General features: G+C 50.3%; 1 protein-coding gene across 1 annotated transcript; it reads left to right on the top strand.

Annotated features, from left to right (window-relative positions):
* Nucleotides 1-3,733: 3,733 nt before the first annotated feature.
* On the top strand, nucleotides 3,734-13,187 carry THNSL2 (threonine synthase like 2). The gene is made up of 9 exons (XM_057415528.1): nucleotides 3,734-3,801; nucleotides 4,458-4,687; nucleotides 5,356-5,550; nucleotides 5,804-5,956; nucleotides 6,652-6,882; nucleotides 7,841-7,989; nucleotides 10,630-10,755; nucleotides 12,602-12,741; nucleotides 12,857-13,187. Exons 2-9 carry the CDS (start codon nucleotides 4,465-4,467, stop codon nucleotides 13,122-13,124), a joined length of 1,485 nt encoding a protein of 494 aa, XP_057271511.1. The 5' UTR covers nucleotides 3,734-3,801; nucleotides 4,458-4,464; the 3' UTR covers nucleotides 13,125-13,187.
* The last annotated feature ends 794 nt before the right edge of the window (nucleotides 13,188-13,981 follow it).

The raw sequence follows: 13,981 nt of genomic DNA, 5'->3' as shown, positions 1-13,981 counted from the left end.
GGGTGCATTCTTGTCCGGGGGTCTTTCCATGTGCCCCTTTCTGAGTCTCTCCATAGAATTAGGCTCTAGAGACACCCAGGGGATGAGCGACCCTCCTGGAAGGGGGGTGATAGACCCCAGGGAGAAGATGGGGTGAACATAAGCAATCTCTTTCTCACCCCGACAAGCTTTTGCATTGGTTCACCCCGCTCCATAGCCTGGCTGCCTGCTGCAGGACATTGCCTGGTCCTCCTCTTCCTCGGCTCCCAAATGGGGCTCTTCGGAGAGGGGTTTCCTGGCTGTTGCCTGAAATCCCGGTGGGATGCTGTGCATCCATGGCCGGGAAGTTGGAGGGAGGGAGGGAGGGGAGGGCGGGCTGATGGAAGGACAACATTCCTTGGTGGATGCGAGGCGCTGCCGCCATCTAGTGACATGGGGATGCACTGGCGGCGCTGCCAGAGCCTGCGGTCCCCGTAGAATCAGAGGATCAAACAGGTTGGAAAAGCCCTTCAAACTCATCCAGTCCAACCATTGCCCAGCACTGCTGAGGCCACCACTAACCCATGGCACTGAGGCCTCATCTCCACGGTGTGAACACTCACAGGGACGGTGACTCCAGCCCTGCCCTGGGCAGCCTGTTCCAATGCCTGAGCACCCTCTGGGGAAGGAATTGTTCCTCAGCTCCACCTAAACCTGCCCTGGTGCAGCTTGAGGCCGTTTCCTCTTGTCCCATCCCTTGTTCCTTGGGAGCAGAGCCCAGCCCCTCCTGGCTCCATCCTCCTGTCAGGCACTTGTAGGAAGCCATCGGGTCCCCCCCCGAGCCTTCTCTTCTCCAGAGTGAACCCCCCAGGTCCCTCAGCCGTTCCCCATCACACTTGTGCTCCAGGCCCTGCACCAGCTCCGTGCCCTTCTCTGGACCCATCCCTGGGGATGCACTGCTGAGTGTGTGCAGAGGGAACCCAAACCCAACGCACTGCTTGTGCCTGGGACATAGAAGGGGGCCATTGCTGGAGAGGAGAGAAGGCTGCTCAGCAAACACGGAGCCGAGTGTTTCAGTGCTCTCCTGTGAGTGCTACAATGCTCTGGGTGAGACCTGAAATACGGGGGTGAGGTGTGCAGGAACATGTGCTCTATGTGCCCTTCTGCTTCCTTGGTCCTTACCATGCCTTTTGTGCAGGGAAAGGCTGAGGAAATTCCACCTGGAGGGATGAAAACTGACGCAGTACAACTAAAAGAGCTGGCAAAGTCTGAGAGCAGCCTTAGCTAAGGTTTGCAAATACAGCCGATTCCTGACATGCGAGTCCAAAGAGTCAGAACTGCTCAGGAAGAGGCAAGGTCCAAAGTGGAAGTGCAAATCCCAGCAGGAATATGGAGGCATTGAGTAAGACCAGGTTAATTAAAGGCTATTACGTTTTCCAGCTCTGGATCTGTTGCTGCAGTGGATGAGCCCTGACAGGCTGGTGTGCAGCAGCAGCACAGGGCCTCCATTCCCGTCCTTCCTTTTACAGATCCAGATAATATTAAAGAAATAGGACTTTAAACACAAATGCATGGAAATTGCAGGGCTAAACATAGGAAAAGCCCTCCCAGTGAATAGCTGTCATCCCAGTACATGTCGTGTGTGCTCACCCTGTGTTCTATACTCACTCATAGCTGCCAACAAGCAATCCCTAGCATCAAAGCACGATCAATGACCTCATTAGCAAGGGCTATCACTGCTGATCGGCCCAGGACATAGATAAAGCTGGGGCAACAGACCTGCTACCATTTCCTTCTGTCAATGGGAAGCAACGAGTGACCTGATTTAACCCATTTTCCTATTGCAGGGTTCCCATATGCACCCTGCAGGGTTCTAATGCTAAAGGGTTCCTAAGTTTCATTATAAGCTCTTGACATGAAATAAATACATACATTAGATGAATCAGTGGTCTCACACAGGTAGTGTACACATTGAAAGTGTTAGATGTAGGGTAAATGAATACCCAGAGGCATAAAGTCTCATGGTGGTGGGAGTAGGGAGGATGCGCTGTGAAACCCTTGTGGAGACAATCAGATGCTCATTGGTGATATTAAAGTATTACATTAATAATAAAAGCTATCAGCTTGTGCAGCTTTCCCCATGGATTTGATCCTTTCCTTGTTCAAGCCTAAATTTGAGCTGGGTTCAAAGCCTGCTTTGCCTCTGCATGGGCAGAGACTGCTGCAAAGGAAGAAGATCCTGACTTCACCTTGGCATGGGAGAGGTTAGAAGAAGCAAAGTGCTGTATCCTGCAGCTTTTAGTGTATTTCTAGTTGATTATATTCATTTCTATTTTGTATTTTCTTGTATTTCACTGTTTCTTTTCCAGAGATGCTACTTGAAGAGTATTGTGTCAGCTGCCACTGGAGCATGACGTGGAGCTAAGGCTCCATCCTGGGGACATTGCCCAGTGACCCTGGAGGCTTTTGGTGACTCCAAGGATAGATCTGGTGAGGTTTCACCATTGATCTAAACATCATCTGTGAAGAACAAGGTCCAGCTCTGCTGCCTGTGCTTTCTAGTGCCCTGTGAAAGGACTTGGATGCACATCTGGAATGAGAAGTGACCCCCGTTACAGGTTCAGCATCCCACTACATGCCAGTGTGCCAAGAGGACCTGGTGGCTGTGTGTGCAGAGAGGACCCTGGTGTTACAGCAGGTTTGGGTGGTTCAGGCTTCATCCTTGCAATGCGATCAGAAACACTGAGCACAGAGATCTCCCTGCAATGGGGAGATATGGGCTGGCTGGGAGATAGAATACATAGAAGTACAGGCAAGTAGCTCCATTTCTAGCTGATTTCTTAGAGGTGGTCAGAAAATGAGCAAGCTTTTTATGTGTTGGGCTTAGAAAAGCCAGTTTCCATATCAGTGCCCAGGGAAAGGACTGGATCACTCTCTACCAGAGACTTTTCTCATGGCTCTGGTTACTCATGGGAGTAAAAGAAGGATTGTGTGTTGGGCTGGACTTTGATGCTGTGGTAGTCATGTACCCCTCACTGCAGATGTGGGCTTCCTGAGTCACATCTGGCTGTTACCAGCCATGCTTTGTACCTCAGCATCTTACCTTCCTGCACCCTGGGTCCACGCAGTCACCAGTCCTGTGGTCCTTCTCCTTCAAACAACACTTCTTTATTAAGCTAAAAGGTAAGAAAAAGGATGCACAGCCCTTCCCTGCAAAGGAGAACTGAGTTTTTTACACAGCCCTGCGTATGCCCCCTCTTTGTCCTGTGCCTCAGTTTCCCCAACGGTGGGATAGAGCTGTTATCACATCCCAACCTCACCGTCTCAGCTGAATACAGACTGGTTTTGGTTGGAAGGGACCTCTGGAGGTTTCCCACCCAAACCCTGCTTTAAGCAGGTTCAATCTCAGCTTCAAACCCAACCTCACGGTTAAATCAGGTGTATCTCAGTGCTTCTCCAGCTGTATTTTGAGCTCTAATGGGGTCACGCTGACCACAAGCTCCTTGTGCCCTGTTTGATCGCCCTCATGGTTAAAACCTAACTCCTAACACTGAACCAGCTTTCTCCCCTGCTGCAGCCTGTGCCTCCTGCCCGGCCGCACCAGGAGCAGCTCAGCTCCATCTTTCCCACATATTCCCATTCCCAGAAGCGGTGTGGGAGGACCGAGTGCGCCGAGGAGAACATTGACCTGTGGCAACGAGGGGAAGTTTCCCGTGAGCACAAGTGCAGGCAGAGGCTGCCCGGTTACAAGTGCTGGGGGTGAGTTTCGTGGCTGCTTTCCCTGCCTCTGCGTTGGGGTCAGGAAGGTTGTGGCCGTGCCGAGGGGCTGCTTGAGTGTCCGAGGTGGGAATAGCTATGGAGATTCATGGGATGCAGGGGGTTAAAAGGGGCTTCTAGCGGCAACGCCGGAGGCTGCTCAGTGGGATTTGCATGAATCCAGAGGTTTCGCTCGGCCTTTCCTACACTGAGTTAAATCCCATCTTTAGTGTAACCCCTTTGGCAAAATGCAGGCTCAAAACCCCCAAGTCGTTCCCTTCCCTTTATCTACCTACTTTTAAAGCTCCAGGTTTTGCAAGTAGCCCGCAGGGGACATGACGTGCTTGCACAGCGACTTCAGCGCCATGAGGGCTTTGCTTAAGCCGGGGAGTGTGTCCGGGGCATGGTGGGAATGGCGCAGGGAAAGCGGGATCAGGAGGCTCCGTGCAAACCTCAGGCAGCGTTTCCAGTGCCTGCAAAACGATGTGTGCCCTCTGCCAGCCCCGGCTACTCCAGCAACCTGTGGCTGTTGGGGGGAGGAGGCGGTTTCCTCCCTGAGGATATTTGTCTGTCCACGTGGGAAGTTCTATAGAACCATAGGATGGTTTGGGATGGAAAGGACCATGCAGTTCCACCCCCTGCCATGGGCAGGGACCCCTCACAGCATCCCATAGGTTGGGATGCGGGACTGTTCCGAGTTAGGGGTGCTCAGGGCCTTGGCAGTGATTGCGGTGTCTCCCCAGCACCACCATGGAGTACATCAGCACACGGGGAGGCGCAGGGACCGTCGACTTCGAGAGGACCCTCTTCTCCGGCTTCGCATCCGATGGGGGCCTCTTCATGCCCAAGCGCATCCCCTCTCTGGATCGGGACACCCTGCGGAGATGGAGCAGCCTCTCCTACCCAGAGCTGGTGAAGGAGCTGTGCTCCCTCTTCATCACTGCTGACCTGGTCCCACGGAGCACACTCAGTGGTGAGCCTCAACCGGCTGCTCACAGGGATGTGCAGCAGGGGTTTGGGGTGATCAATGCATCTGCCTGCCTTCGCTCCATCCTCTTCACAGCCACTGGAGTTTGGAGCCTGCTGCATCACTCCCTGCTGCTTTCTGTACCCTATTCTCTGTCTGGGAGGAGAATCTCCCCTTGCTGGGAATTGCTACCTTGTGGAAAAGGTGTCCTGTCTGTGCAAATAGGGATTCTGGTGACTATAACAGTGATAGCTGATGCTGTGGCCCTGCTTGCTGCGGGGTGCTCCAGACCTGCCCTCCACCAGGGCTTTCTGGTGTTGCACACTCCCACTGAGACTGGTTTTTAGTGGTTTTGGCATTTAACAGCTATCACTGCACCAGAGGGCAGCTACAACCTCTGCTGCAATAGCACCTTATGGCAAATCCTGGTTTCCTGTGTTTTATATTGTAACACAGCTTTGATTGTGTCAGGTATCGGCTGGGGTTACTTGTATACAGCTGTCCAACACAATGAACATGGGCTGGTTTACTCCCAATAGCTAGGAATAACTTGTTGGGTATCTATCACCTCTCCAGCAACAGAGTCTTTGTTGTGTGTGAATGGTGCAGGAAGGCATGGGTCAGAAAAACGCTCCTCTACCCAATCTAAGCTCCTTTAACCATCTTCCCTACAGACCTGGTCGACAGGGCCTTCAGCAGGTTCAGACACAAGGATGTCATCCATCTATCCAGGCTGAAAGATGGGCTGAATGTTTTGGAGCTCTGGCACGGGGTTACTTATGCGTTTAAGGACCTGTCCTTGTCCTGTACAGGGCAGCTTTTACAGTACTTCTTGGAGAAAAGGCAGAAGCACGTCACTGTTTTGGTGGGTGAGTATGCCTCTTTGTGTAGGGGAGGTCTTTACCTTGATTGCCATCATCTCATGACCCTCTCCATAGAAGCCCTGGGTGGTGTTGCCTCATAGGTGGCTGGTGAATGGCCTGTGGGCAACGGCAGGGTGGCTGCTCCAGCCAAAAGCATCTCAGGAACATCTCTGCATCTTATTCTTCAAGTGCAGTGATGCAGGTTTGACTGACACATCAATTCTTTTTGCTCTTCTTGGTTCTCCCTCACTCGAAACAGGGACTTCAGGGGACACTGGGAGCTCAGCCATTGAGAGCGTGAGAGGGCAGAAGAACACAGACATCTTTGTTCTGCTGCCCAAGGGGTTGTGCACCCAGATACAAGAGCTTCAGATGACCACCGTCATTGAAGACAACATCCACATCTTTGCTGGTTGGTGTTACTGTTGGAATGCCCAGTTTATGGCTCTTCTGTGTCAAACCATGACTCTAGAAGTCTCAGGGAGTTGCAGTTTTAGTAGCTGCAGCCATCCAGGTCATTGCCACCATGGTCACTATGCCCAGATATCTGGCTAACTGGAGCCTGTAGCACATATCCTCAGTTTGATCACCAAGTGTTTCAAGGCTTCCTTTTCTCCTGGCCATAGATCAGAGCTGCTTCTATGCAGGTGACTGGTGTTTAGCTGCACTGAATTAGGACCGTTTCTTGGTACTAGAAGGATTGAAGGTCACCCCTTCTCCCGTCCCCTCATCTTCATGGTGGCTCATCCCTTACCACCATGCTGTCCCCATGGTTAGGAATTACCTCTGGGCTCTTTGCTGTCCCATGGATGCCTCTGCTCAGCCAGGTCTCACCTTGTCATCTCATAGGGGATGCAGGTATTTGCCTTCCTGGCTAAGACATACTTGGGATAAGCAAGAGCCTAGAGTGCAACGTCTGCAGAAACCATGCAGCATCCATGCAGTGGATGGCTCAACCGCTGGCTCCCAAGGCGGGTGGGCATCTCAGGTCATCCTTAGCTGCAGCACACAGCAGGGCTTGAGGCTGACCCCATTTCTGAGCAGAAATACCTTGTGCCTGATGCACTGATGTTGGCAGATCTAATCTTCCCTTTCTCCCTCCGCCAGCTCATGGGAACAGCGATGAAATTGATGTGCCCATCAAGGAACTGTTCGCCGATGTAGATTTTGCCCAAAAATACAATCTGATGAGCTTGAATTCAGTCAACTGGTCCAGGATCATGGTGCAGATTGCTCACCATTTCTATGCTTACTTCCAATGCGCCCCATCCCTGGATACCACCCCGCTGCCAGTGGTGGAAATTGTTGTGCCAACAGGAGGAGGAGGAAATATCACAGGTAAAGAGGGAAAAAGATAGGTTAGATAACGAAGAGAGTGCTTGACCTATGGACTAAAAGCACATTGCAGATGCTGTGTATTGCTGTTTATACACCCACTCTCTGGTAGGGTTTCTTCAGCACCACTTCTGTTTTATTACTCATGGATGGTTATTAGTCATTCAGGGGTCACTGAGGATTTGGAAGGTGCAGGAAAGCCACACCACCCTTTGGTGACTGTAGCTATCTTGAAGATGGGCACATTGGAAAAGGATAGAATGTGTCTGATCCAGAAAGGAGGGAAAATACTGCAGCTCTGTTTTGTGTGGAGTCCTGCCTAGTCCTGCTCTGGTTTGCATAGAGTACACTCAAGAGAACCACTCTTTATTGCATAATCTGGCCTTCTAAATGTGAGTCCTTGATTGCCTCAATCCCAAAAACATAGAATCACAGAATGGTTTGGGTTGGAAAGGATCTTAAAATCAGCCAGTTCCAACCCTCCTGCCATGGGCAGGGACACCTCACAATAGAAAATGGACCTAGAAGTGTCTTATGAGAGCAGTAAAAGTGTCTTATGAGAGCAGCGCTGCCCATTAATGAGCTGCAAGAGCCCAAAAGCTTCATCTCTCTTGTTTGAATAGCAACTGCCTGACCTCTCAGTCCTCTTCCCATCCACCTTCAAAGGCGGAGATGCCCAAGGGTCAGTGTTCAATGGCAGGTGAAGCATTGCATCCCTGGGCTTTATAATCTGGTGCTCTACCAAAACATTAAAACCAGGTATCTCAGAGTCATAGAATCATGGAATAGTTTGGGTTGGAAAGGACCTTAAGATCATGCAGTTCCAACCCCCTGCACTAGGGAATGCCATTTGCATCTGCTTGGGAACTATATGCCCAATGAATCTGTACAATGACTTCTTGCTAAATCTCCTCTGAATGTTTCTTCATCAAGTGTTTGTTTTCACTTCTTTTTCCCTGAGCTGGATGCATTGCCCAGAAAATGGGTCTCCCAATTCGCCTTGTTGCTGTGGTGAACAGCAACGACATCATTCACAGGACTGTCCAACATGGAGATTTCTCACTGTCAGAGAGCGTGAAGCCTACCTTAGCATCAGCCATGGATATTCAGGTATGGAATGAACTGACCAAAATGGGAAAATATCCAATATGATATGTTTTTCCCCTTGTACTTCGTTCTACCTGGTTTATGAGAGCAGAATTCTGCCACTGGCAATGCCTCTCAGTGATGCATGAAGAGGTGTGACTCATATGAGCATTTATGCTGCGGACTGCTGAGCTGAGATTGATCAAATGCCTTCTTCCTCGCTTCTCAGTGCTTGACTTTGTAGTCTTCATTCTGGAATGCTGGTTCTGGGGTTTCACTGGTGCAAGGTTAGCAAGAGAGGGATGTTTCCTCAGAATGTAGCACTTGGAAAGCTGTAAATCCCATTATGTCTCAAGGGCTTTGTTGATGCTTCTGAAAGGAAGAGACCAGGAAGAAGGTAAGGAAGCCCAGAGATGCCTCCTCTATGGCCATGTGCAGCTTGCTCAGAGCAAAACAAGTCTGAGCAGGCAGGCAAAGGCCTCAGAAATGAAAAGTCATGGAGGTACAGAAACCAAACACCTGGAAGCAAATACCTCCCTTTTCATACCTACCCTGTGATCCACAGGGATTGGACCTGCTTCCAAACAAGTGATCAAAGTGTGAAAGACAAAGACTTGGTGTTGTATCACTGTGGCCTTAGGCTACCTGGATTTTCCAAGAGCTGTTCAAACAGCCAGGGAGGACCTGGGAGCCTGGAGGAGCTGCCATACTTTGCAGTCAAAAAGTCATTACGCCCCTATCACCAGGCTGTTGTGGTCTGCAGCTTGACTTTCCTCCTGAGGCATGGATTTATGGAGCTCTTCAAAGCTCAAAGGGTAGCTGGGCTCCTCTCAACCCATGTCCCTGGGGCACTAACTATATTCCAGACTTTGGGATCATGAGGGAAGGCAGCTGAGTGGGGTGATGCCCAGAGATTCCTGAGGAGCTGGATGGGTGGACCCGTCTGCACATCCCTCTCCACCCGTCATGGTTCAGCTCACATCTGAAGCATCCATGCAAATATTTCCACAGTTCAACAGTTCATTCATGCTGGAATTCAGGGCTTTTCTAGCTGGGACCTGCTCAAAGCAGGGTCAGGCCGGAGGTCAGACTGGGTTGCTCTGGGCTTTGGCCAGTTGGGTGTTGGAAACCTTCAAGGATGGAGAGTGCACAACCTCTTTAGGTTGCCTCTTCTGCAGACTAAGCTAAAGCAGAGAAAACTTTCCAATTAGATGCTAGCTGAAGAGATGAAGGTGAAGCAGAAAGTCCAGCGTGAATGAGCCTTGTAAGGAGCTATCCCAGGAGAATCACAGCAGATGCTGTTTCTTTGCGTTACTTTAAACTAACCAAGGGCTGTTCTCTGGCCTTGAGGTCAGAAAGTACCACACAGCTTATATGTACATGCCAAAACGTTCCTTGGGAGCAGTCCCCACCATGACCTGCCCTCCAGACTGGGCCCCAGTGCTCTCCTACGCAACTCCAGAGGCATAGGACAAAATCAGACCAGAGAGCTGGTTCATAACTTAAACGGCACGGCCAATGCTTGTACCAGTGTCCTGGCCCAGTTCAACTTCCTGGTGTCTATGTCTATGTAATGCTCTGCAGTGGAAACCATGAGGCTGGTATGAATGGAGGGGAAAGGGACAGGTCTGGATGTGGGAGCAGCAGAAGGAAGGATGGGAGGAAGGGTGTCAGGAGGGTGCTGGAGGCACCTCCAGTAGCAGTTCATTGCAGTCCAAGCACTCTGACACGTAGCTTCTCAGGACAGCCTAAACCAGGGGACAGCCTAAAGGAGAGGGCTCAGCCAAACTAGACTGAAGATTACAGGCTGGAGGCTCTGGGATATGATGATGGGAAGATAAAGAACAGGACTGGGGCCATAAGCCATCCAGATAAGGACACGAAAGGCTGAGTAAGTCCTGATGACTCACTAAGGTAGGTCAGGATGAAGAGACAAAAGGTCATAGGCATTGCCAGCTGCTAAGAGGTGTAAAGAACTGAACCAAGACCAATGCTTGGACCCAGGAGATGTGATGAGGACTTGGTATTGGTACCCCTTGTCCTGTTTATCCTTAGAAGGTTTCCTGGCCAAGGTCAACATTCACCTGGGTTAATGTTTCTTGGTGTGTGTGAGCATGCAAGAATGAGACAGCGAGCAGTGAATTGAGACCCTCTTGTATGGTCTTGCACCGAGTTTTGTTGCAGTGTTGCAACACCCATTGCTCCATACAGGCCAGTCAAGTCCTATATGTGCCTCGTGTGTTCATAAAGATCGTGGGTCAGCCCTTCAGGGAGCTGCAATGCTGCAGCATTGAGTAAACAGCTGGATATTTCGGGTTCTCAAATACAGTGTGTTATTAGACTGCGTTCCTCAAGGTGATTGCACTGATGTGGTCACTCCTTAGATTTATCAGTAGTCCCTTTATTAGTTTTATTCTCAATCTGATGGTCACTGCCAGACTGCTCTGACAGGTCAGAGGTCTGAAAGACATTGTGTTCCCAAAGACTTGTCTTGGAATATAAATGTGCAGGGGGAAAGACACAAAGCCCACTGCCGCTTCCACCAAGACAAATGCATCGGCAGGACCTCAACCCTCATCAGACATCATAGAATCCACACAGGTGCTCTGCCATTGAGACAAGCGCTTGGATTTCCACTGCTCACCTCTTGCCTTGTTGTCCCAGGAGCCTTACAACGTGGAGAGGGTCCTCTGGCTGCTCTCAGGCTCCGACAGCTGCCTGATAAAAACGCTGATGGAGCAATTCAGCGCATCGAAAAGCCTGAAGCTGCCGGAGGATTTGCACAGGAAGGTCAGTTCCTCACTCACAGAATCACACAGAACCACTGGGGTTGGAAAGGACTCTGGAGATCATCCAGTCCAACCCCTCTGCCAAGGCAGGGACACCCAGAGCGGGTTACACAGGAGCACGTCCAGGGGGGTTTGGGATGGCTTCAGAGAGGGGGACTCCACAACTCCCTGGGCAGCGCTCTGACACCCTCAACATGAAGAAGTTCTTCCTCATAGGATCATAGAATACTTTGGGTTGGAAAGGACCTTAAGATCATCCAGTTCCAACCCCCTGCCATGGGCAGGGACACCTCACACTAAACCATGTCACCCAAGGCTCTGTCCAACCTGGCCTTGAACACTGCCAGGGATGGAGCATTCACAACCTCCCTGGGCAACCCATTCCAGTGCCTCACCACCCTGACAGTAAAGAACTTCTTCCTTATATCCAATCTAAACTTCCCCTGTTTAAGTTTTAACCCGTTACCCCTTGTCCTATCACTACAGTCCCTAATGAAGAGCCCCTCTCTAGCATCCCTATAGGCCCCCTTCAGATACTGGAAGGCTGCTATGAGGTCTCCACACAGCCTTCTCTTCTCCAGGCTGAACAGCCCCAACTTCCTCAGCCTGTCTTCATACAGGAAGTGCTCCAGTCCCCTGATCATCCTCGTGGCCTCCTCTGGACTTGTTCCAACAGTTCCATGTCCCTTTTATGTTGAGGACACCAGTACTCCCAAGTGAGGTCTCACGGGAGCAGAGTAGAGGGGCAGTATCACCTCCTTTGCTGGTCCACCTCATGTTGAGGTGGAAATTGTTGCGTTTTAGTTTATGGCCATTGCTCCTCGTCCTGTTGCTGGGCATCACTGGAAAGAGTCTGGCACCATCCTCCTGACGCCCACTTTTGAACTATTGATCTGCATTGATGGGATCCCCTCTCAGTCTGCTCTTCTCTAGACTAAAAACTCTAGATTCACACAGCACTCTATGTGTGTGTATGAGGAGATCTACTGCCACCACTTGTTCTCAACTTATTTTTGGATTAAAAAAATCATAGCAGAGAGTTTCCAACCAAAAACATAATGTGAGACGAGAGCAGAAGTTTTCTATGTATGTGCATGGAGATGTTAAAAACCCATTTAATTATATTTTTCTAAAGAAACATCTTTCTTCTTTGAAAAACTAATGAAAAAGACCTACAAGTATTTAAGTAAGATATGAAACCACGCTGTCCTTGGCCACTGCAGCGCCAGCACGGAGGCATCACGGAGCAGGAGCCAGCACAAACTGAGGGTGCTGTTTGGGAGTCGCCTGTGTAATGCTTTAAGTGATGGGTTTGGTGCTGCAATCCAGCCTCGGTGTTACAGCACAAGGGAGCACAAGCACAAAGCAGGAATAGAGGTGGAAGTCGAACTTTTAAACTGGGAGGCTTTTGGGCCAGATGCAAAGCTCTGCCTCTTCCCATCCAACACACACTGTTCACACTGAGCATCCTTTGCCCAGTGCCCACTCCTGCTTGTGCAGCAACAAGATAAATACTGAAAAGCTGCATTATTAAAAGAAATAAGAGCTTATGAACTGAGGTGGGTTTTACAAGCCCTCAGAGACTCCCTCCGAGCATGTAAACACAAAGCAGAGCTGAGGAGCTTAGTTCGTGCTCTGAGCACCTGGGGATGGAAAGCCCCTGCTTGCACCCCATCCATTCCCAGCAGTGCCTCATTCCCCAGCTCCAGCAGCAACCCCTTTTCCTTCAGTCCCTGTGGAACCCCACCTCAGACTGCTTTGCTGAGTTCCCATAGCACCAGCCCCACTGGGAACACTTGGGATGGTGATGCCCTGTGCCAGCCTCCCCATTTCCCTTGGGTCCACAGCTCTCTGAGACCTTGCGCTCATGCTCAGCCTCAGATGAGGACATCGTGCGAGCCATGCGGCGCTGCTGGGAGGAGAATCACTACCAGCTGTGTCCTCACTCTGCTGTGGCTGCTCACTATCACTACTCACACCCAGACAGGTAAGAACAGTGGTCACTGGGAGCACCGGGAGCAGAAGCACCACTTGCTCCTGCAGCATCTCCAGCTCAGGACTCGTTCACATCAATCATTTTCTTCCTTTCCTTTCCCTTTCAGAACGCACCGGTGTTGCTTAGCTCCAGCCTCTGCAGTCAAATTCCAGGATGCCCTGCTCCGTGCTGGCCTGGTTCCCCAGATCCCCCCTGAAATCACTGCCTTAACAGCGATGGAGACCAGGTCAATCCTCCTGCAGCGGGGACAGGACTGGGCACAGGCGCTCAGGGAGCGGATTGAAGCTGCAGCAAAGCAGTGGGAGGCACGGAGCAGTCGGTTGGGATCCCCAGGACAGCAGGAGATCACCAGGCAGGGGGTCACACAGGCCTGAGATACCAGGGCAAGGCCAATGCCTCATAGGGCTCATTTTCCATTCCCAGGAGAACCATGTTTTATGCTCTGTCTATGCAATGAATTATTAGCAAGGACACACTTAATTATTGACATATATAGACTATTTCATAACATTTTCAGTAGAGCTCTGCAGTTGTATCCTCTTTTTCCTAGTAGTTCATAAAAACTGATTGAAACTCTGAATAAACTCACCTATTCCATCATTACTGGCTACTACAGAAAGCTTCTTTAGTGCTACCCACAGTTGGCAGCTTCTTGAAGGTTATTCAGTGATCCCATCCATGCTGGGATGTTCAAGCCCAGCAATCCCAGCAGCATCAGGGATGCTCAACGGGAAATGCGTGCAGAATTGGAGTGGATCTGTTTTATCCATGCCTGTAATTTAAGTAGTGGCAGGAATCATTCCCAGGCATCAATACTTGCTCAGTCTTAAATACAAGATGTTTTCCCTGAACGTGTTTATATTAAAGAGCTACTTCCCAGTGCCATATCTCACAGCTTTTGGTCCTGATCCTGCTGCAGACTCTTCCTGGGCAGTTTCCACTGAAACAAATAGGAAATGGGAAATTCCCCTTATCTTCTGCCTGAAACTTCAGGTCTTTCAGTACCACGTTTGCATCATGTACATATAAATATATAAATACCTTGTGTGGGAGCTGCCTCCACAAGTCATGAATCTGGCAGGGATCTCTTGTGCCTAAAAAGGGGGGAATTTAAAAAAGGAATAATTACATAGGGGGAAAAAATCCTCCTTTGCCATCAAATAAAATTCCCCCTTTGACATCAAAGGAAGTCCTGTGATGGGAGGATTAACTTGAAGGTTTAGTGGCATTC

This window comes from Pezoporus wallicus, unplaced genomic scaffold, assembly GCF_028554395.1.
Source record: "Pezoporus wallicus isolate ANWC-B61680 ecotype Strahan unplaced genomic scaffold, APGP_CSIRO_Pwel_v1 contig_8827, whole genome shotgun sequence".
Taxonomy (NCBI): Eukaryota; Metazoa; Chordata; class Aves; order Psittaciformes; family Psittacidae; genus Pezoporus; species Pezoporus wallicus.
This window is presented reverse-complemented; position numbering and strand designations above follow the sequence as displayed.